The sequence below is a fragment of the Macaca mulatta genome, chromosome 2 (genome assembly GCF_049350105.2).
Source record: "Macaca mulatta isolate MMU2019108-1 chromosome 2, T2T-MMU8v2.0, whole genome shotgun sequence".
Lineage (NCBI taxonomy): Eukaryota > Metazoa > Chordata > Mammalia > Primates > Cercopithecidae > Macaca > Macaca mulatta.
Window position 1 is genome coordinate 87,101,642 of NC_133407.1, and position 23,953 is coordinate 87,125,594.

The following is a 23,953-nucleotide window of genomic DNA, read 5'->3' on the forward strand; positions in this document are numbered from 1 at the left end:
ATAATATATTTGTGTTGTTTTAAACCACTAGATCTGTGGTAAATTGATACAGGAATATTTAAGAAACTACTACAACAATGATTCGTATATAGAAGAATAAACCGTAGACTGTGTGAAAGAAGGCAAGGCAAAGTTTAATTATAAAGTAGATGAAGTTTGTCTCTGGAGTTCCTACTTCTTTTGGATATTTTCTAGTCAGAAAGAACCATTTCCTCCCTCATGCCTTAGCACAAGCATCTTGTCCAAATCTTTCTCCCCATATGCTCCAGCTTCTTGTGTCTAATTTTCCCTAATACCTTACTACTTCCCTGCTATCTCCATTATACCTGTCCCCTACCCCATCATCATACACTCCATTTATCTGTGAACTCTGTGCTTGTAATTTATAAAGCTATTATTTTAAAATAAATTATTTTAAAAATACATTTAAAAAAAATGTATAAAGCTGCTATCTGACCTCTATTTCTCCATGAGAACATTTCTATTGCTATCAGGTTTTTCACACCTATTCTCCATCCTACTATTAAAGTCATTCAGAATTACTTGTAGAGAAGATTTTAATTCACATCTACATATAGAAAAGAAGCTTAGAATAAACAGGGCTTTTCTGACCCTATTCTGATCACTCATCTTACCACTAGTATAAAATTATCGGAATGAATTATCGGAATGAAAAAATTATCGAAATAGCTAACAGTAGTTAGCTATTTGAAGCAGCTGATTAAAATTTGTAAGGAAGCAATGGAAATAAATATACAAAGTATTGTTACAAACCATAAAAATGCAAAATATAAAAGGAGCATCTGTTGTATAACATACTCTGACTTTTTATTTCAGATAACAACAAAAACAATAATAGGTCCTAGTATATCCCAACCACTCCTCTAAATATTTTCATACATGCACATATTTAATCCTTGCAACTACTCTGTCGTCATTTAATACCAGAGGAACCTGAAGCACAAATAAGTGAGGTGATTTGCCCAATGAGGTAGGATAGAGTGTGTGTGTATGTGTGTGTGTGTGCATGCTGTAAGCACCTACAAAATGATCTAAAAGCAACAGCATTATTTTCTAGTGTCATGGGTATTGTCTATTAATAGGCTGTGAATAAGTTAAAAACTATATTGAAATATATCCTGTGCTAGCTATAGTATAAGAGCTGTTTTGGAGCATGGATTCAGGAGCCAGATTGCCTATATTCAACTAGTGTTCTCACTCCTCAAGTTCATAGCATTTCTTCCATAGACAAGTCATTTAACCATTCTGCTCCTCAATTGTTTAAGATAATACAGTTTTGTGTCACAATGGGTTATTAGGAGGATTAGGGGCGTTAATATAGGTAAATTACTTTGGAACATTATTTAATACAAGGTAAGGGTTTTGTTGGTGTTAGTTATTATAATTATTATTTTAATAGAAGAAAAGTCATCTAATATATATGTGCATTTAATAAGAAAAGAGTATACACATAATTTTGAATCATCATTTCTTTCATTTATCCCAAGTGTACATTTTTATCCTCATTTTCTTTGATAAATGTCAGATGAAATAATCTTGAGTAAACTAGTCTGGTCAATTGTGTATTTGTGTGTAGCAAAATTGAGATTGCTTCCAAGTTGAATTAGTAGTCAAGGGTAGAATTCTTTGGAATGATCACGTGAGTTTATTATAGATAGCGTCCAGTTTTCTTTTCCTCTGAAGACAGCCAGGAGACTCATAAGAAATGTTAATGCTGGAAAAACAGTGTCTTAAATCAGTGATCTTTAATATACATCCAAATAATCTAGAGGGCTGGTAAAAACACACGTCGCTAGTCTGCATCCCCACAGTACCTGATTTGGTAGGACTAGGCAGAAGCCTGAGAATCTTCATTTCTCTGTTTCAACTAATGATGCTGCTGGTCCAGGGGTTATACTTTGAGGACCAGTGCTTTAAATCTTTAAGCCATAGAAGAAGCAATTTGGAAGAGATAGAAATGTTTTAGATTTTTTTTTTGTCTTCAAATAACATTGAATTAGGCTAGCTCTATAAAGATATCAGGACTGTAGATTCAATAGCAGGTTGGCTATTGTGATAGAAAGGCTGATTTTAAATGTCACTTGATTAAGGGATTGAAAAGAATTGTGGATTTTTACAGACACTCTTCACCAATGTTTACCAAACAATTCTTTTGCCTAGAAATGTCTACCATCCATGGTTTTCTAACCAAGCTCCCTCTCTAAGAATTCTTTTTAATATTACAATTTTATTGAGAGCTTTCTATGATCCACAAGAAGTTATTTTACTTTCCTGACTGCTCCTAACACAAAATATACTTCCATTGATAAATCTTCCAAGTTGTAGTTTAATTTGTTAATTTACACATGGAGTTCATGCTATAGAGTGTGATCTCTTATTTGTCTTTGTAATTCCAACAGCTAGCTCAGTGCCAGGAACATAAAAGTCACTAAATAAATAGTAGGTGAATGAATATCTAAGTAAATAAATGATTCCTAGTGAGTTATGATAAAAGTGACCTTTGTTAGAGACAGGAGAGAGAGGGAGAAAAAATAATGGCTATCAGAGTGCTCTTTATTAAGACCACTTTGGACTATAATTTACTCAGGAAATGTCATTTCACATCAATGAGATTCTGAAGAAGGAACAAGTAGGCTGTGGAATTTCACTGGTGTTTCTTAGAAATTCAAGATACTGCCAGGTGTGGTGGCTAACACCTGTAATCCCAGCACTTTGGGAGGCCGAGGCGGGCAGATCACGAGGTCGGGAGATTGAGAGCATCCTGGGTAACATGGTGAAACCCCGTCTCTACTAAAAATACAACAAATTAGCCGGGCGTGCTGGTGCGCACCTGTAGTCCCAGCTACTCGGGAGGCTGAGGCAGGAGAGTGTCATGAACCCGGGAGGCAGAGCTTGCAGTGAGCGGAGATCATGCCACTGCACTCCAGCCTGGGCGACAGAGCGAGACTCCGTCTCAAAAAAATAAAATAAATTAAATTAATTAAAAGGAATTCAAGATATTTGCTTATTTTCTTTCTTCATAATATGAGTATTTTTCTAGAATTTCCGGTTGCCTGGAAACTTTTAATTTAAAAGTTGGACTTACAAAACTTTATAGTTATTTGTAGGTTCCATAGACATAGATTACTTCTAGAGAGACTTGATCTTAGCTACTGTCACTATTATAAGGATTTGAGAGGATTGCTGGCATTTTAAACTATATCAATTATATTTTTATTTTTATATTTATCATGGTTTATTTTATTGCATTTCAATTACTTTATCAGCTACTTTAGCTTGATTTATACCGGTTCAGAATCTCAAGCAACGCATTTCAGATGAAGCTGAGATTTGAAAAAATATTTCTGACAATCATTATGTCACATAGTATCGGTATGCATAGATTTTTGTTTGCCTTTAAGCACATTCACTGACAGCAGTAACTCAGATTTTAAGCACGTTTCAATTTCTGTAATTGTGTTGATGCTTCAGAACAGCTTTTTGAGGCTCATTTAGCAGGCCATAAGGTGTTTGTTTATAGGTGCTGATGGGGAACTAGAAAAAGGTAGTTGTAACCAAAAAATGAGAATATTTAGCCTGTGCTTTAACATGCACTGAATATATTAGAGTATATTGATTTAGATAACTGAATTTGGTTGAATTATGATTATGTTCTGAGTACGTATTTGTCAATTGGAGATTTAAATTTATTTAAGTAAAAAAGTCGGAACAAAATAATATCAATTGTCCCTTCTCTTAACATGTAAAAATGTCTAATACAATTACATATTTTTTAATACAATGTAACGTAGTTGAAGGGAGATAATACTATTCATGTTATAACTGTAAACCCAATACCACCTTTATATTGTTCTGTGTATTATCTGTTACTATTACAGAATTCCAGTAAAAATGGGCACACAATTTGTAAGAGAATTTTCAGGGCTTAATCATTGCTAGTAAAGTCAAGACTGAAATCAAGATAATGAAATCAAGAATGAAGTAATCCTTCTGGGAAAGTTCACAGTTCAGCTCCCACACACTGTATCACTCTATTAGTAAATGATGGATTGTAAGTGGGAAGGAGTTGGAAATTTTAAATGTACACAATTCATGAAATGAGAAAGAGGACTTACAACATTTATTCCAACCACCATTAATTATTACTATAATCATCATAAATATCATTATTTTAATTATAATGTATAATATAATAATAATCAATATTATTATTATTATTCTGAAAGTGTATTACTTGTTATGTTACTGGCACTTCTCTAAATGCTTTAGTCCTTACAATGGATCTATCAGAAACATGCAATTATTATCTTCATTTTATTTACAGATAAACTGAATTGTAATGAGGTTAAATAATTTGCCCAAAGTCACATAGGTAATAGATTGAGCTGAATTTCATTTCAGGCCATTGAGCTCTAAAGTTTTATTAATACCTATGCTATATAGCTGTGTGTGTGGTTGAGGCAGCTCCATCTTCATGCATGTCAAAGCTAACGCGTCTACTGTGTTTCACACCTATGACATTTGAAAGCACCCATGTATTTTTAAGATCTTTGTTAGCATTTTGGTGAGGGACAGGGGAAGGCATTAGACCAAAATTTTAAATATATCTCCCTGTAATCTAGATCTATTTATCCTAGTTTTCCCACACGGTATAGTACCAAAACCCCCCAAAATCATATATTTTAAAATAGCAAACTTCAAATCCCTTGATTCTTTTTTAATTTTTAGTTTTTTATATTGAAAAATTGTAGTCATATATATTCATGTGGTACAAAGTGATGTTATGATATATGTAGATAGTGTGTAATGACTGAATCAAGCTAATTAATATATCCATCAGCTCCAATGCTTATCATTTATTCCTCCTGTGTAACTAAAACTTTGTACCCTTTGATCAACAGCTTCCAATTCTTCCCTGCCCCTAAATTATGGTAACCACCATTGTATGCTTTGCTTCTATGAGTGTAATAGCTTTACATTTCACATGTAAAGTGAGAACATGTGGTACTTGTCTTTCTGTACCTGGCTTATTTCAGTTAGCATAATATCCTCCAGGTTCATCCATGTTATTGCAAATGACAACATATCTTTCTTATTTATGGCTGAATAGTATTCCATTGGCATATATACATGTATGTATATGTGTGTGTGTGTGTGTGTATATATATATATTCACTATTATGAATAATGCTACACTGACATGAACATGAAAATGCTGATATCTCTTTGAGACACTGCTTTTGTTTCATTTGGATATATACCTAGAATTGGGTTTGTTGGACCATATGATCATTGCATTTTTAACTTTTTGAGGGATCTCCACACTCTTTTCCATAATAGCTGTACCAATTTACATTCCCACCAAAATTTACAAGGATTCCTTTTCTCCACATTCTCATGAACACTTATCTTTTGTCTTTCTGATAATAACCATTCTGACAGTCATGAGGGGATATCTCATTGTAGTTTTAATTTGTGTTTCCCTGATGATTAGTGGTATTGAGCATTTTTTCACTTATCTATTGGCCATCAGTATGTCTTCTTTGGAAAAATATCTATCCAAGTCCCTGGCTCATTTTTAAGTTGTGCTATTTGTTTTCCTGCTATAGAATTGCTTAAATGTCTTATATATTTTGGATACTAGCTCTTTACCAAATGTATGGCTTGAAAATATTTTCTCCTAATTCATGTATCTCTTTTCTCTATTAATTGTTTCTTTTTTGTGCAAAACTGTTTTTTGTTTATTGTTTTTTGACACAGGGTCTCTGTCACCCAGGCTGGAGTACAGTGGCATGGTCATAGCTCACTGCAACCTTGTTCTCCTGGGCTCGAGCAGCCCTTCCAACTCAGCTTCCTGAGTAGCTGAGACTATAAGTGTATGACACCACAGCCAGTTAATTTTTTTTTTTTTTTTTTTTTTTTTTTTTGGTAGAGATGAGGTCTTGCTATGTTGCCCTGGCAGCTCTCAAACTTTTGACCTCAGCAGACCCTCCTGCTTCAGTCTCCCAAAGTGCTAGGATTACAGGGGTGAGCCAATGCACCTGGCCAAAAATGTTTTTTGTTTTTGTTTTTTGATTTTGTTTTAGTTTGATGTAATTCCTTTTGTCTATTTTTGCTTTTGTCACCTGAACTTTTGGGGTCAAATACAAGAAAATCATTGCCTAGACCAATGTCATGTAGCTTTTCCTCTCTATATTCTTCTAGTATTTTTAAAGTTGCAGAGTTCAAGTCAATATATTTTATCAAGTTTTAGTTGATTTTTTAATATGATGTGAGATAGGGGTACAACTTCATTTTTCTGCATGTGGATATCCAGTTTTCCTAACACTACTTATTGAAGAAACCATTATATGTTCTTGGCATCTTTGTCAAAAATCAATTTGTCTTAATGCCTGGGTTCTATATCATTGGTCAATGTGCCTATTTTTATTCTCTTTTATTCTGTTTTAATTACTATAGCTTTGTAATATAGTTTGAAGTGAGATACTGTAATGCCTCCAACTTTGTACCCTTTGTACAAGATTGGACTATTTGGAAGTCTTTTTGTGGTTCTATCTGAATTTTAAGATTTTTTTTTTCTATTTATGTGAAATATGTCATTGGAATTTTGTTAGAGATTATATTAAATCTGTGGATTACTTTGGGTATTATGAACATTTTAACAATATCAATTCTTTCAATTTATAACCATGGAATATTATTTCATTTTTCAAGTTTTCTTCAATTTCCTTTATCAATGTTCTATAGTTTTCAGTATACAGATCTTTTACCTCCTGGTTAGATTTATTCCAAAGTATTTTTTTTTTAATTATTGTAAATGCATATGTTTTCTTCATTTCTTTTTCAGATAGTTCATTGTTAGTTATCAGAACCAGCCCCCAATATTTCATTGTAAGTCCTTTCTATTTTCCCTAAGTGTTGGCTGGTCTGAGAAATAAAGAGAAAGAGTACAAAGAGAAGAATTTTACAGCTGGCCTCCAGGGGTGACATAATATATCGGTAGGTCCGTGATGTCCCCTGAGCCTCAAAATCAGCAGGTTTTTATTAAGGACTTTAAAAGGGCAGGGGGTGTATGAACAGGGAGTAGTTCACAAAGATCACATGCTTTAAAGGGCAATAAAGATCACAAGACAAAGGGCAAAGCAAACATCACAAGGCAAAGGGCAAAATTAGAATTACTGATGAGAGTCTATGTTCAGCTGTGCACATATTGTCTTGATAAACATCTTAAACAACAGAAAACAGGGTCAAAGAGCAGAGAACCCATCTGACCTCAAATTTACCTCAGTGGTATCTTTTCCGCACCCTAATATGCATGAGAGTACTGCAGGAGACCAGGGCATATTTCAGTCCTTATCTCAACCACATAAGACAGACACTCCCAGAGCAGCCATTTATAGACCTCCCCCCAGGAATGTATTCCTTCCCCAGGGTATTAATTATTAATATTCCTTGCTGGGAAAAGAATTCAGCAATATCTCTCCTACTTGCATGTCCGTTTATAGGCTCTCTGCAAAAAGAAAAATATGGCTCTACTCTGCCCGACCCCACAGGCAGACAGACCTTTGGTTGTCTTCCCTTGTTCCTTAAAATCACTGTTATTCTGTTCGTTTTCAAGGTGCACTGATTTCTTTTTTTTTTTTTTAATTATTATTATTAGACTTTAAGTTGTAGGGTACATGTGCATAACGTGCAGGTTTGTTACATATGTATACTTGTGCCATGTTGCTGTGCTGCACCCATCAACTCGTCATTTACATCAGGTATAACACCCAATGCAATCCCTCCCCCCTCCACCCTCCCCATGATAGGCCCCTGTGTGTGATGTTCCCCTTCCCGAGTCCAAGTGATCTCATTGTTCAGTTCCCACCTATGAGTGAGAACATGCGGTGTTTGGTTTTCTGTTCTTGTGATAGTTTGCTAAGAATGATGATTTCCAGCTGCATCCATGTCCCTACAAAGGACACAAACTCATCCTTTTTGATGGCTGCATAGTATTCCATGGTGTATGTGTGCCACATTTTCTTAATCCAATCTGTCACTGATGGACATTTGGGTTGATTCCAAGTCTTTGCTATTGTGAATAGTGCTGCAATAAACATACGTGTGCATGTGTCTTTATAGCAGCATAATTTATAATCCTTTGGGTATATACCCAGTAATGGGATGGCTGGGTCATATGGTACATCTAGTTCTAGATCCTTGAGAAATCGCCATACTGTTTTCCATAATGGTTGAACTAGTTTACAATCCCACCAACAGTGTAAAAGTGTTCCTATTTCTCCACATCCTCTCCAGCACCTGTTGTTTCCTGACTTTTTAATGATCGCCATTCTAACTGGTGTGAGATGGTATCTCATTGTGGTTTTGATTTGCATTTCTCTGATGGCCAGGGATGATGAGCATTTTTTCATGTGTCTGTTGGCTGTATGAATGTCTTCTTTTGAGAAATGTCTGTTCATATCCTTTGCCCACTTTTTGATGGGGTTGTTTGTTTTTTTCTTGTAAATTTGTTTGAGTTCTTTGTAGGTTCTGGATATTAGCCCTTTGTCAGATGAGTAGATTGCAAAACTTTTCTCCCATTCTGTAGGTTGCCTGTTCACTCTGATGGTAGTTTCTGTTGCTGTGCAGAAGCTCTTTAGTTTAATGAGATCCCATTTGTCAATTTTGGCTTTTGCTGCCGTTGCTTTTGGTGTTTTAGACATGAAGTCTTTGCCCATGCCTATGTCCTGAATGGTACTACCTAGGTTTTCCTCTAGGATTTTTATGGTATTAGGTCTAACATTTAAGTCTCTAATCCATCTTGAATTAATTTTCGTATAAGGAGTAAGGAAAGGATCCAGTTTCAGCTTTCTACTTATGGCTAGCCAATTTTCCCAGCACCATTTATTAAATAGGGAATCCTTTCCCCATTTCTTGTTTCTCTCAGGTTTGTCAAAGACCAGATGGCTGTAGATGTGTGGTATTATTTCTGAGGACTCTGTTCTGTTCCATTGGTCTATATCTCTGTTTTGGTACCAGTACCATGCTGTTTTGGTTACTGTAGCCTTGTAGTATAGTTTGAAGTCAGGTAGCGTGCCTCCAGCTTTGTTCTTTTGACTTAGGATTGTCTTGGAGATGCGGGCTCTTTTTTGGTTCCATATGAACTTTAAAGCAGTTTTTTCCAATTCTGTGAAAAAACTCATTGGTAGCTTGATGGGGATGGCATTGAATCTATAAATTACCTTGGGCAGTATGGCCATTTTCACGATATTGATTCTTCCTATCCATGAGCATGGTATGTTCTTTCATTTGTTTGTGTCCTCTTTGATTTCACTGAGTAGTGGTTTGTAGTTGTCCTTGAAGAGGTCCGTTACATACCTTGTAAGTTGGATTCCTAGGTATTTTATTCTCTTTGAAGCAATTGTGAATGGAAGTTCATTCCTGATTTGGCTCTCTGTTTGTCTGTTACTGGTGTATAAGAATGCTTGTGATTTTTGCACATTAATTTTGTATCCTGAGACTTTGCTGAAGTTGCTTATCAGCTTAAGGAGATTTTGGGCTGAGACAATGGGGTTTTCTAAATATACAATCATGTCATCTGCAAACAGGGACAGTTTGACTTCTTCTTTTCCTAACTGAATACCCTTGATTTCTTTCTCTTGCCTGATTGCCCTAGGCAGAACTTCCAACACTATGTTGAATAGGAGTGGTGAGAGAGGGCATCCCTGTCTTGTGCCAGTTTTCAAAGGGAATTTTTCCAGTGTTTGGCCATTCAGTATGATATTGGCTGTGGGTTTGTCATAATAGCTCTTATGATTTTGAGGTATGTTCCATCAATACCGAATTTATTGAGCGTTTTTAGCATGAAGGGCTGTTGAATTTTGTCAAAAGCCTTTTCTGCATCTATTGAGATAATCATGTGGTTTTTGTCTTTGGTTCTGTTTATATGCTGGATTATGTTTATTGATTTGTAAATGTTGAACCAGCCTTGCATCCCAGGGATGAAGCCCACTTGATCATGTTGGATAAGCTTTTTGATGTGCTGCTGAATCCGGTTTGCCAGTATTTTATTGAGGATTTTTGCATCGATGTTCATCAGGGATATTGGTCTAAAATTCTCTTTTTTTGTTGTGTCTCTGCCAGGCTTTGGTATCAGGATGATGTTGGCCTCATAAAATGAGTTAGGGAGGATTCCCTCTTTTTCTATTGATTGGAATAGTTTCAGAAGGAATGGTACCAACTCCTCCTTGTACCTCTGGTAGAATTCAGCTGTGAATCCATCTGGTCCTGGACTTTTTTTGGTTGGTAGGCTATTAATTATTGCCTCAATTTCAGAGCCTGCTATTGGTCTATTCAGGGATTCAACTTCTTCCTGGTTTAGTCTTGGAAGAGTGTAAGTGTCCAGGAAATTATCCATTTCTTCTAGATTTTCCAGTTTATTTGCGTAGAGGTGTTTATAGTATTCTCTGATGGTAGTTTGTATTTCTGTGGGATCAGTGGTGATATCCCCTTTATCATTTTTAATTGCGTCGATTTGATTCTTCTCTCTTTTCTTCTTTATTAGTCTTGCTCGTGGTCTGTCAATTTTGTTGATCTTTTCAAAAAACCAACTCCTGGATTCATTGATTTTTTGGAGAGTTTTTTGTGTCTCTATCTCCTTCAGTTCTGCTCTGATCTTAGTTATTTCTTGCCTTCTGCTAGCTTTCGAATGTGTTTGCTCTTGCTTCTCTAGTTCTTTTAATTGCGATGTTAGAGTGTCAATTTTAGATCTTTCCTGCTTTCTCTTGTGGGCATTTAGTGCTATAAATTTCCCTCTACACACTGCTTTAAATGTGTCCCAGAGATTCTGGTATGTTGTATCTTTGTTCTCATTGGTTTCAAAGAACATCTTTATTTCTGCCTTCATTTCGTTATGTACCCAGTAGTCATTCAGGAGCAGGTTGTTCAGTTTCCATGTAGTTGAGCGGTTTTGATTGAGTTTCTTAGTCCTGAGTTCTAGTTTGATTGCACTGTGGTCTGAGAGACAGTTTGTTATAATTTCTGTTCTTGTACATTTGCTGAGGAGTGCTTTACTTCCAATTACGTGGTCGATTTTGGAGTAAGTACGATGTGGTGCTGAGAAGAATGTATATTCTGTTGATTTGGGGTGGAGAGTTCTATAGATGTCTATTAGGTCTGCTTGCTGCAGAGATGAGTTCAATTCCTGGATATCCTTGTTAACTTTCTGTCTCGTTGATCTGTCTAATGTTGACAGTGGAGTGTTGAAGTCTCCCATTATTATTGTATGGGAGTCTAAGTCTCTTTGTAAGTCTCTAAGGACTTGCTTTATGAATCTGGGTGCTCCTGTATTGGGTGCATATATATTTAGGATAGTTAGCTCTTCCTGTTGAATTGATCCCTTTACCATTATGTAATGGCCTTCTTTGTCCCTTTTTATCTTTGATGGTTTAAAGTCTGTTTTATCAGAGACTAGTATTGCAACCCCCGCTTTTTTTTGTTCTCCATTTGCTTGGTAAATCTTCCTCCATCCCTTTATTTTGAGCCTATGTATGTCTCTGCGTGTGAGATGGGACTCCTGAATACAGAAGACTGATGGGTCTTGACTCTTTATCCAGTTTGCCAGTCTGTGTCTTTTAATTGGAGCATTTAGTCCATTTACATTTAAGGTTAAGATTGTTATGTGTGAACTTGATCCTGCCATTATGATATTAACTGGTTATTTTGCTCGTTAGTTGATGCAGTTTCTTCCTAGCCTCGATGGTCTTTACATTTTGGCATGTTTTTGCAATGGCTGGTTCCGGTTGTTCCTTTCCATGTTGAGTGCTTCCTTCAGGGTCTCTTGTAAGGCAGGCCTAGTGGTGACAAAATCTCTAAGCATTTGCTTATCTGTAAAGGATTTTATTTCTCCTTCACTTATGAAACTTAGTTTGGCTGGATATGAAATTCTGGATTTAAAATTCTTTTCTTTAAGAATGTTGAATATTGGCCCCCACTCTCTTCTGGCTTGTAGAGTTTCTGCTGAGAGATCTGCTGTTAGTCTGATGGGCTTCCCTTTGTGGGTAACCCTACCTTTCTCTCTGGCTGCCCTTAAGATTTTTTCCTTCATTTCAACTTTGGTGAATCTGGCAATTATGTGTCTTGGAGTTGCTCTTCTTGAGGAGTATCTTTGTGGCGTTCTCTGTATTTCCTGGATTTGAATGTTGTCCTGCCCTACTAGGTTGGGGAAGTTCTCCTGGATGATATCCTGAAGAGTGTTTTCCAACTTGGTTCCATTGTCCCCCTCACTTTCAGGCACCCCAATCAGACGTAGATTTGGTCTTTTTACATAATCCCATACTTCTTGCAGGCTTTGTTCATTTATTTTTCTTCTTTTTTCTTTTGGTTTCTCTTCTCGCTTCATTTCATTCATTTGATCCTCAATCGCAGATACTCTTTCTTCCAGTTGATCGAGTCGGTTACTGAAGCTTGTGCATTTGTCACGTATTTCTCGTGTCATGGTTTTCATCTCTTTCATTTCGTTTATGACCTTCTCTGCATTAATTACTCTAGCCGTCAATTCTTCCACTTTTTTTTCAAGATTTTTAGTTTCTTTGCGCTGGGTACGTAATTCCTCCTTTAGCTCTGATAAATTTGATGGACTGAAGCCTTCTTCTCTCATCTCGTCAAAGTCATTCTCCATCCAGCTTTGATCCGTTGCTGGCGATGAGCTGCGCTCCTTTGCCGGGGGAGATGCGCTCTTATTTTTTGAATTTCCAGCTTTTCTGCCCTGCTTTTTCCCCATCTTTGTCGTTTTATCTGCCTCTGGTCTTTGATGATGGTGATGTACTGATGGGGTTTTGGTGTAGGTGTCCTTCCTGTTTGATAGTTTTCCTTGTAACAGTCAGGACCCTCTGCTGTAGGTCTGTTGGAGATTGCTTGAAGTCCACTCCAGACCCTGTTTGCCTGGGTATCAGCAGCAGAGGCTGCAGAAGATAGAATATTTCTGAACAGCGAGTGTACCTGTCTGATTCTTGCTTTGGAAGCTTCCTCTCAGGGGTGTACTCCACCCTGTGAGATGTGGGATGTCAGACTGCCCCTAGTGGGGTATGTCTCCCAGTTAGGCTACTCAGGGGTCAGGGACCCACTTGAGCAGGGAGTCTGTCCCTTCTCAGATCTCAACCTCCGTGTTGGGAGATCCACTGCTCTCTTCAAAGCTGTCAGACAGAGTCGTTTGCGTCTGCAGAGGTTTCGGCTGCGTTTGTTATTGCCCTGTCCCCAGAGGTGGAGTCTACAGAGACGGGCAGGTTTCCTTGAGCTGCTGTGAGCTCCACCCAGTTCGAGCTTCCCAGCAGCTTTGTTTACCTACTTAAGCCTCAGCAATGGCGGGCGCCCCTCCCCCAGCCTCGCTGCTGTCTTGCCGGTAGATCACAGACTGCTGTGCTAGCAATGAGGGAGGCTCCGTGGGTGTGGGACCCTCCCAGCCAGGTGTGGGATATGATCTCCTGGTGTGCCTGTTTGCTTAAAGCGCAGTATTGGGGTGGGAGTTACCCGATTTTCCAGGTGTTGTGTGTCTCAGTTCCCCTGGCTAGGAAAAGGGATTCCCTTCCCCCTTGCGCTTCCCAGGGGAGGCAATGCCTCGCCCTGCTTCAGCTTGGTCGGGCTGCAGCAGCTGACCAGCACCAATCGTCGGGCACTCCCCAGTGAGATGAACCCAGTACCTCAGTTGAAAATGCAGAAATCACCGGTCTTCTGTGTCGCTCGCGCTGGGAGTTGGAGACTGGAGCTGTTCCTATTCGGCCATCTTGCTCCGCCCCCCCCAGAATCTCAAGGTGCACTGATTTCATACTGTTCAAACACACATGTTTTACAATATATTTGTACAATAGTGGTCCTGAGATGACATACATTTTCACCTTAGGAAGATAACAGGATTAGGACATTAAAGACAAGCATAAGAAATTATTAAGACTTAAATTATTAAGAGATTAAAGACAAGCATAAGAAAGTATTAATTTTGGGAACTGATAAATGTCCATGAAATCTTCACAATTTATATTTAGAGATTGCAGTACAGACAGGCATAAGAAATTATAAAAGTATTAATTTTAGGAACTGACAAATGTCCATGAAATCTTCACAATTTATGTTCCTCTGCCACGACCCCAGCTGGTCCCTCTAGTCAAGGTCCCTGGCTTCCCACAATAGTTAGTGACTTTCATTTATTTCTCTTGCCTATTTGTTTTGACAAGGACTTCTAGTATTCTAGTGAATAGATGTGGTGAGAGTGGGCATCCTTGTCTTTCTTGATCTGGGAAAAAAGCCTTTTAACTTTTCTCTGGTGAGTATGTTAGTTGTGGGCTTGTCATATATGGCCTTTATTGGGTTAGGGTAGATTCTTTCTGTATCTGATTTGTTGAGAGTGTTTATTGTAAAAGGATATTGAATTTTGTTAAATTATTTTCTGCATTTAATGAGATCATGTTTTTTGTCCTGCATTCTATTAACATGGTGTATCACATTAATAGGTTTATGTATGTTAAACCACCCTAGGATCCCGGTGGTAAATTCTGCTTGACTACAGCGAATGATTCTTTTAGTGTGCTGTAGAATTCAGTTTGTTAGGATTTTGTTGAGGATATTTGCATCTATGTTGATCAATCATATCCCTGGATTTTTGTATTTTCCAAGCTAAGAAGCTTTCTATTTTGATAGAGTTTGAGTCCTATTACTTCTTACTTTGTTGACAGATCATGAGGCCTAACATATGTAAAACAATTATACTCTATTCATTATATTTAAAAATAAACTTTATTTGAAAGTGCTTTGATCACTGTGTGGCCACTCTCAAAGTGAGAATGTTCCCCATTATTTTTCAAGGCCTCCAGCTGTCTGCCTTCACACTATGTTGCCATCATACTTATTATTGTTCAATTTTCTACCATGTTACTCTTCAAAAATCAATGTTTCCTGTACTATGATTTATGATGTCTCGACATGCTCTTAGGAAGTTCCTTTGACCTTCTTTGTCCATAGTTGCCTGTGTGCCCCATTTCCTAAAATTTTCATTGTAGGATAGATGCCATCTGGAAGAATGGAGTTTGCATGCGAATGACTTTAATTCTGTTTGATTAATTCTCCTTTAGAGCTTCAGAATTGTTTCCCTTTCATATCAAGCAAGGCTTGGGTTGCTGAATGAGCATTGAGTTATATAAGTAAATATAAGACAGGGATATTTGTTAAATCTACAGATAATGAACTAAATTCATTTTACCTGTTTAACATCTACTGCACCTTTTAGCAGTGTTGTGACTATCTAGTACATTAATTAATTAAGTTTTAATTTTAACTAAATTACTTTGTATAATGATCTCTTTCCTTTTCTGGAAGTACTGAGGGGTAGTGAAATTTTGCCACCAAGATAAAGCCATAATACGAAGTTGGAAAGGCCCATATATGTACAACTGTCCCTAAATAAGTGAAGATAATTAAAGTTACTTGTTCTTTGTAGTGCTTTATAGATTTTTGTAGTTAATGCTTTGGAATTTTAACCTGCAGTTTACTGCTAGTGTATAATAGAAAAAATTTAGCTTTGGAGCATTACTAATTTAGTTTGTCATTTACTAGCTTTGTTGCCTTAGGCAAGTTACTGAACCTCTGATTCGACTTTTGAATTTGTTCTTGAACAACGCAAGGATAACATCTTCATTGCCAAACTTATTCCAGAAACTAAATGAGATAAGGCACATTAAGCACCGTGTTTATCAAATAATTGCCCCACCATAAAGAAAAATTTATTGTCATTTAAATTACTATTTGATAGGTTGTATATTTTGGTTGTTGTTTAGGACTCTTGTTTCTTTTGCCTGTGAACATTGTACAGATGAGAGATAGGAAAAGTATTTGCTGCTTCTTAACTCTGGGGAGTGATGTTTACTTTCTGAAACATAGCCATTGCCTGTGACATGCTATGCTGGGAAGATGCTCTGATGAAAGGCAGAATGAAAACCTATAAAACAATTCAAAGCCCTATTAAATGTTGTACTTGGGATACCACATACAATTTGTTTTTCATTCTGATAAATTGGGGTGACTCCTTGATCTTATCTATACAGCTGAAGATGCATATATTCTATAACCTAGCGATTCTACTCCTAATTGTATGCCCTAAAGAGACTTGTCTACATATGCTCAAGATATATGCAAAAGTGTTCTTAACAGTGTAGTTTATAAAAGAAAAATGTAAATCACCCTAAATAGGTAACTGGTAGTATATCCATACAGTGATGATGAAAATGTATGAAGTAGATTGGATAAATATAAATTGAATTTTAAAAAAACCTATGCAGAGGAAAGCATGCATCATGACGTATTTATATAAAGTTTTAAATTATGCAAAGCAATATTTTATAGATATTTGGTATAGATATGTACATATGCATAAAAGCATAAATCCATGCATGGAGATAATATTAAATCCAGAATAGCGGTTATCTTTGATGTGGAAGGAAGATTATGGTCATGGTACTGGGAATGGCTTACTTCTTAAGCTAGTATTTTTTATATAATTATTTTTACATAATTCTATAAGCTTTTTTATATAATTATTTTTATATAATTATATAAGCCTTTTTATCTCTAAAATATTTAATAAAATAATGTAGTTCAATATATCAGTTATAAATAGCCAAAAAACAAGCCCTAAAAACTGGAAAATTTTTTCTGTTCTTATCTCTATTTTACTTTCATCATTGTCTTAAAATTTGTACTTTCACATACATGTTGCTTTTAATTTGAAAATGTTAACATTCTGTATTATATATATTGGGTGAAATTTCAGTATCAAATTTTGGAAAAGTCATCCAGTATTCACTCCTAGTAACCTAACTTTGTATTTCTTCCAACCTAATTGCTTAACAGCTGGAGGTGTCAGTCTGCAATATTGAATGGCATAACTTTGTAAGGCATCACTTTAAATATTTGACCACTTGAGTGATGTATGACATATTGTACATGTTGAAGAGATGAACTCAGGGAACTAAAATGAAGAAAATTACCTTATTTGTAGTGTCAGTCTTCATTATACAGTAATCTTACATATTACCATTTTAGATTCTGAGAGAATTCTCTTCCTCATGTGGCATATCAGCTGCAACTTTGACCTTTACTTTGTCACAAAGGAATCCCAGGAACCAGTCAAGAACTGACTGCAAAACCTTCATCAGATGTTCTTACTCCTTCCTTACAATCATTTCTTACATTTCCCGTGACTAAAAAACAATGGTAGTTTGGCTAATTTAAAAATATAAAACATCTAATTTTAAAACAAATGCGCTCTTTTGTTTAAATCATTTTGGAAACAGCCAAGATTATAAAGTAGCGACTATCCATTGTTTTAAAATTTTACTTTATAGAAAGAGATAAAGAGATTTACACCTAAAGAGTTAAACTGTTTCTTTGTTAAATATAATTTGCTTTTACTTTATTACCTTTGAATTTTCACATCAACTTTCACATCAAGTGAAATTGTCTGGCAAAATGTTTTAATACTTGCTTGATTTGTCACATTGTGGTGGTCATGTGACCTTTTTGTCACATTGTGAAATTCTTTGAACTGTTTATCTCTGAAAGCTGGTTTTCTTTCCCATCTCTCTTCCATCTCAGTAGGTGATGTACATTACCAATTCTGTTCAAACTAATTAATGTCTCGGATTTGCCTTTCTCTAGTGCTCAGATCCCTGGTAGTTTTATTTCATGCAATAGGGGAAAAAATAGAATAATTTTCCTCAACTTGAGAAAGCAAATAATATAATGAAAAAAGGTTATCTTAACAATCCTTTAGTTCACTATTTCATTTTCTTTTCTTTTATAATAAATAAAATCAAATTCACAAAGCTAAGTGATTTCAGAGAGCCAGTATTTCTGGTAGACGCTGCAATTGTCAAGGCCCTGATGACTGGATTGCCCCTCATCTAGGAGAGGGCTTCCTACATTTTACTGACAGCTGTTCATTCACTTATTCATTAGTTCATATATTTATTTGATCATTCATTAAGTTCATAAACACTTTATAAACATCTACCATACTTGTTATAATTGTTGCCTTGCAGGAAGTAGCAGAAAGGGAATAATCATAGATATAAGTAAGTTCATGACTATAGGAAGTGCTATAACAGAAGCATTGATAAAATGGTTTAGTGACTCAAGGGTGTTCATTGCCTATCTTTGTGGATTCCAGCATTTACATTTATTTTATATTGCTTTTAGTTTTATGATGTTTTCCAACTTTTCATTTATTCAACCCCCAATATTGTAGGCTTTAGGTTTGAATCTCTGTTTTCTTCAAGTTTTTATTTTTTGTTCCCACAAGTCTTTGATTATAGCCAACACACTGTAGATTGTAGAACAAAGTGCTTCCAAATGATTATTTTATTATGTATGTATATATCACCCGAAATATATAAAGACTAAAAATGTTTATTCTTTATTTGAAGACAAATCTATTTTTTAAATTCTCTTTAAATATGTAGGCAACTATAAGTAATTAATCCTTGTGTGACTATCCCATGAAGATATGTGAGAACAATCTCACCAGCAGAATATGGAACTACTCAGAAAGCATTGACTGCCTCCCATATTATGTGCCAAGCACCGTTCTGGGCTCTAAGTGCAATGAAGTGACTATAAAAATGAGTGAACATGAGCCTTGCCTACAAGGAGCAAATAAACACATTATTAATGTGAACTATAAGTGTTTTAATTGCACATACCCTCTTGTAATGCCAGCTCATTTCTTCTCCATTTTTTCTGTACATGTTTTCTCTGGTTAATATGTATTTTTTCAGTGATTTGAGTTCATGAATATGCTCTTAGCTGTTGTGGATTATTGCAACAAACTGATTCTAGGCGAGCAAGACTTAATACTCCACACATCCAAAGCTCTTTTTGTTCTGCAATACATGTTGTTGATTATATTATTAACTCTTTTTCTGTTATTAATTTTGACAGAATGAGTATTCTGGTAGGCAGTTTTGACCCATAATACCTGGCAGCAGTGATAAAGTGATGATGCTTGATCTATTACAAATAAAAGAAAAATACTATATAGATCTTAAAATGCAAATTGTATTGTACCTGACATGATGTAGCACCTGCTCCTCCACGGACCCAGACTCTAGGCTAAGTGGAGCAATCATCCCCTAATATTGCTCCCTACACCTGAGCTAGTATGATACCCCACCCCTATGGGGGCCCAGATTCTTGGCCAAGCAGGGAAGTCATGACCTCCAGTGCCTGAGTTGATGTGATGCACTTCCCCGTGAGGAACTGGAACCTTGTACAACTCATGTAGCTGCACCTTCTGGGGCCAACCTAATGTAGTTCCCTGTGTTCCAGGGAATCAGAGACATGACTGAACTGTGCCATCTCATCCTCCAAGCCAAATAGCTGCAAAAACTCAGCTTCCTGGAACTGGACTAGACCCCTGAAGTCCAAGCTGCTGAGATTCCCTGACTCCCCAGGAAGTGAGGTTAACACTGTACTGCTCCCTACCAACTGGTGCCCAAGCCACAAATGTGTACCATTCCTTGGTACTTACTCCTGTTGCACTTGGATTCACAGCCTAAACTCTTGCTGTGTCCTACCATCTCAAGGTCCAAAGTCACCATTGTGTGGTACCCCAATCCCCTGGGGCTTGAGTTGCTGCTGTGCCCTGTTAGCTCTGGGACCAGAACTGTAGCTATGCCCTGATCTCCAGAACCCAAGCTTTGAGACCACACTTTTCTCCCAAAGCCATGTCAATGCTGCACCCTTCCTCCCAAAGTCAAACTCATAGCTATATCCCTGCTCCCAAGGCCTGAGATGTGGGGATGAGCCTCAGAGTCACACACCCTGGTTTTGTTGGTGATAGATATCCACCCATGCCTTGGAGAGTGAATCTTCATCTCATGGTTTCAACATAATAAGGGCTATTTGTGAAAATCCTACAGCTAACATCATAATTAATGGGGATAAACTGAAAGCCCTTCTATTAAGATCAAGTACCAAGCAAGGATGACCACTCTCACCACTTCTGTTCACAACAGTACTAGAAGTACTAGCAAGAACAATCAGACAAGAAGAGAAAATCTTCAAATAGGAAAGAAATGTGTAAAATTATCTGTATTTGCACATGACACAATCCCCTATGTAGAAAGCCCCAAAGATTGCACAAAGAAACTTTTAGAACCAATAAATAAATTCGGTAAAGTTTCAGGATACAAAATCAATGTACACAAATCAGTAACATTCTCTACACAAATATTGACATAGTTGAAAAAGAAATCAAGGAAAAAATCTATGTACAATCATCAAAAAATAAAATAATTAAGAATAAGCCTAAGGAGGTAAAAGTTTCTTACACTGTAAACTATGTAACATTAATGAAGGAAACTTATGACAAGTAAATTGAGAGATATTCCATGCTCTTGGATCAGAAAAATCAAAATTGTTAAAGTGCGCTTACTATCTAAGACAATATACAGATTCAGTGCAATTCCTATCAAGATACCAAAAACATTCTTCACAGAAGTAGAAAACACATCCTCGAATTCACATGGAATAATAAAAGACCTTGAATAACTAAAGTAATTCTGATCAGGATATTACAATTCTTGATTTAAAATTATATTATAAAACTATAGTAATCAAAATGGTATGAAACTAGAATAGAAACAGACACAGGGAACAGAAAAAGACACAGTGAAACAAAACAGACAGTCCATAAATAAACCCAATCATATGTAGTGAAATTGTCTGCCAAGTTTGACAAGGATGCCAAGAATGCACAGTGGAGAAAGGACAGTCTTTTCAATAAATGGTGCTGGAGAAATTGGATCCTTATCTTACATCATACACAAAAATCAACTTAAAATGAATAAAAGACTTAAACATAAGATCTGAAACCATGAAACTCCGGGAAGAGTACGTAGGGGGAAAGCTCATTGACGTTGGCCTTGGCAATAATTTTTTTTATATTACATGAAAACTTCAGACTACAGAAACAAAAATAATTAAATAGTACTACATCGAAGTAAACATCATCTGTATATAGCAAAGGAAACATCAGCAGAATGAAGCAACAACCTACAGCTTTGGGTAAGATATTTGGAAACCATATCTCTGTTAAGGGGTTAATATCAACATTTATAAAGAACTTACACAACTGAATATCAGAAAAAAAAACAAGCATTAAAAATGGGCAAAGAAAATGAAGGACAAGGAAAACATAAAATGGCCAGCAGGTAAATGAAAAGGTGCTTAGCATCATTAATTATCAGGGATATGCAAGTCAAAATCACTATGATATATCAACTCACACCTGTTAGGATGCCCGTTATCCAAAAGTCAAGAGATAATAAATGTTGGCAAGGGTGTGAAGAAAAGAGGACTCTTGATGGCAGTGTAGATTGGTGCAGTCATTATGGAAAACAATATGGTACCAGAAGTGTGGCAGTTACCAGGAGAAAATCAAAAGATGTAGGTCAGAGAATGAAAATTAACCAATATGTAGAATGAACAAGTCTAGAAATCAGATGTATAACACAAAAACTATGGTTAATAACATTGTGCTGTATTTGGAATTTTTGCTATATGAGAAGATTTTAGCTGCTCTTGCCACAAAAAAGGAGGGAGGGCTAACTATGTGAGATGATGAATATGTTAATTTGTTTCACTGCAGTAACCATTTTACTCTTTATATGTGTCCTCTAATATCATGTTGCATACCTTAAATATAGAAATTATTTTTTAATAAAGTCCCAAATATTATAGCCGATTCAGGCACATTCAAATAGTTGAGGCAATAAAAACTGAATATAGTCAAGTAATCAGGAATTGGTAGAAGTGTTGAGGCTTTATGGAGGGCATCACAAATTCATTGTAGAGCAGAGTTGGATCAATATTTTTATAAGAGATAACATAGGATGTACTGGTCATGGAAATGTTCTAATTTTGGAAGGAGGAAATTGGAGAGAGCAGAGGGGCAGTTGTCAAAAATGATGTCAGGGATTTGTCTCCATATGGTATCCACAATACTAACCCCAGAAAGCACACCCTGAATGATATTTTTGTGTATGGGAGAAATATTTGATGGAAGCCGAGAGGAGAGAAGCTTAACTCTGTCAAGGATATTAAGAAAGGCTTTGCTGAGCAATAAAGTTTATTTGATCCCCAAAAGATATAAGGTATGCATTTTGGTTTTATTTTATAGCAACCATTGTTTTGGAGAGAGTGTGTAAGGCTAAACCTTTTGTGTAACAAAGATTCTCATTGATTTCTTTAAGAAGTTTGTGGAAAACACAAGACTAATTAGATCACACTTGAAATCTTGAAGTAAGACAGTTCTTATCTATTTATAAGAAAATAGTGGGTTTAAGAGTATCCCATGGAAAGCTTCTCCAACAGTGATTTACTTTACATTATTGTGTAATCAGTAATCTCCCAAATAAACACATTTGTTCTCCCCAAAATGAAATAATTTTAAGGTCCTTTCTAAAAATAAAGACTGAAAGTGTCAGTTAGCTATATAATTGATTAATTTATTTTGGAATGAAACTTATTTGGGTTGTGCATGTTTTAATTTCCCTTCTATTATTCTTTTTTTTTTTTCAATTTTATAACTTTATTTGATGTATTTGATGATCAGCGATTAGTTATCATCCACATTGACTGTCTGTAGATTTTTGAAAGTGGTAACAGGTACATAGGTAACCAAAGTATAGAGCTTGTTTGGTGAATCTTCATCCTCATTACGTTTTCTGGACAGCCGCACACGAATTCGGTATGGGACACTCCTAATTCCTTTGGCCCAGACAGCTTTGTTGAGCCTGGTATCAATGCGCACATCTGGAGTTCCCATCTCCTTCATGGCAAATTTCCGAATCTCTTTGAGTGCCCGAGGGGCACGCTTCTTGAAGCCCACTCCATGGATGCGCTTGTGAATGTTGATGGTGTATTCTCGGGTCACCACCTCGTTGATGGCAGAACGGCCCTTTTTCTTCTCGCCACCCTTCTTTGCGGGAGCCATTCTGCCGGGTCCAAGCTGGAAAGGAAGAGTGCGAAGTATTGTGGGAGAAGGAAAGCCCTCTATTATTCTTAAAATAAGTAAAACAAATATTGCAAACACTTTGGGCTTTACTGGAGTGTTCCTGGAAATTGTTGCAAAGGATATACTTCATCTTGTGGCAAGACAAATTTCAGAGGAAAAAATCTCAGAACTCACATATATTTATCTATAAATAAAATAAAGCTAGTTTTCAAAGTAGTGTTTTACTATTGAACAAAACTACACCTTCACCATCAGAAAATTAAACTTGCTGTCTTAGATTTTTAAGGTTCAGTGCAGTGATTTTTAAAATAAATTAAAATTCTTATGCTATGATAGTATTATATGCTCTACCATTTCACTCATAAATCCATTTTGTCATATTAGTTTCATAGAAGGTCAGTTTTTACCTTTTCACATTTTAATAAATTACTACAAGTCTGTATAATGTATTTGTGTCATCATTTTCTAGAAGATTAGCGGCTAAAATTTGGTTCACAATGTGTAGAGCATTCATTAATTTGCCTTCTGAGTTTCAAATGGATTGGCTACCAAAGGTAGAAAATTGTTCATTAATTTTCTCAGTGGGAAAAATTCATTGCATGGATTTTTATTATAACAACAGTCACTACTTTTGAATTGTTTCTGAATGATGGCTAACAACGATGTTAGCTAGCTATATCTAGAAACCGTTTCTGATGACTCCTATCCAATGTATACTCACCAAATCAGTAGTTGTTTTGTTTACTGAAATAATGCTTTATGAATGTATTGATAATTTTTAACGTTATCCAAGGCAATTTTGAAATCTAAGGATTTTGATCAGTTTAAAATGTTTAGTATAGCCAAAATATAATTTAGAAAACTGCACATTTTAGAGTTGAAATAGAC

The 23,953-nt window shown here is 36.1% G+C and overlaps 2 protein-coding genes across 7 annotated transcripts in view; one reads left to right on the forward strand and one right to left on the reverse strand.

Annotated features, from left to right (window-relative positions):
* The window catches only part of NAALADL2 (N-acetylated alpha-linked acidic dipeptidase like 2), a 1,473,645-nt gene that overhangs the window by 798,402 nt on the left and 651,290 nt on the right, over window positions 1–23,953 (forward strand). The window lies entirely within an intron of this gene.
* LOC714171 (large ribosomal subunit protein eL31) lies at window positions 22,612–23,067 on the reverse strand. The gene has a single exon (XM_028843864.2). The coding sequence runs from the start codon at window positions 23,042–23,044 to the stop codon at window positions 22,667–22,669; it is 378 nt and encodes a 125-aa protein (XP_028699697.2). The 5' UTR covers window positions 23,045–23,067; the 3' UTR covers window positions 22,612–22,666.

What these genes read in the sequence shown, in the direction of transcription:
- LOC714171 (XM_028843864.2), bottom strand. Translation starts at nt 23,044, where the DNA reads ATGGCTCCCGCAAAGAAGGGTGGCGAGAAGAAAAAGGGCCGTTCTGCC.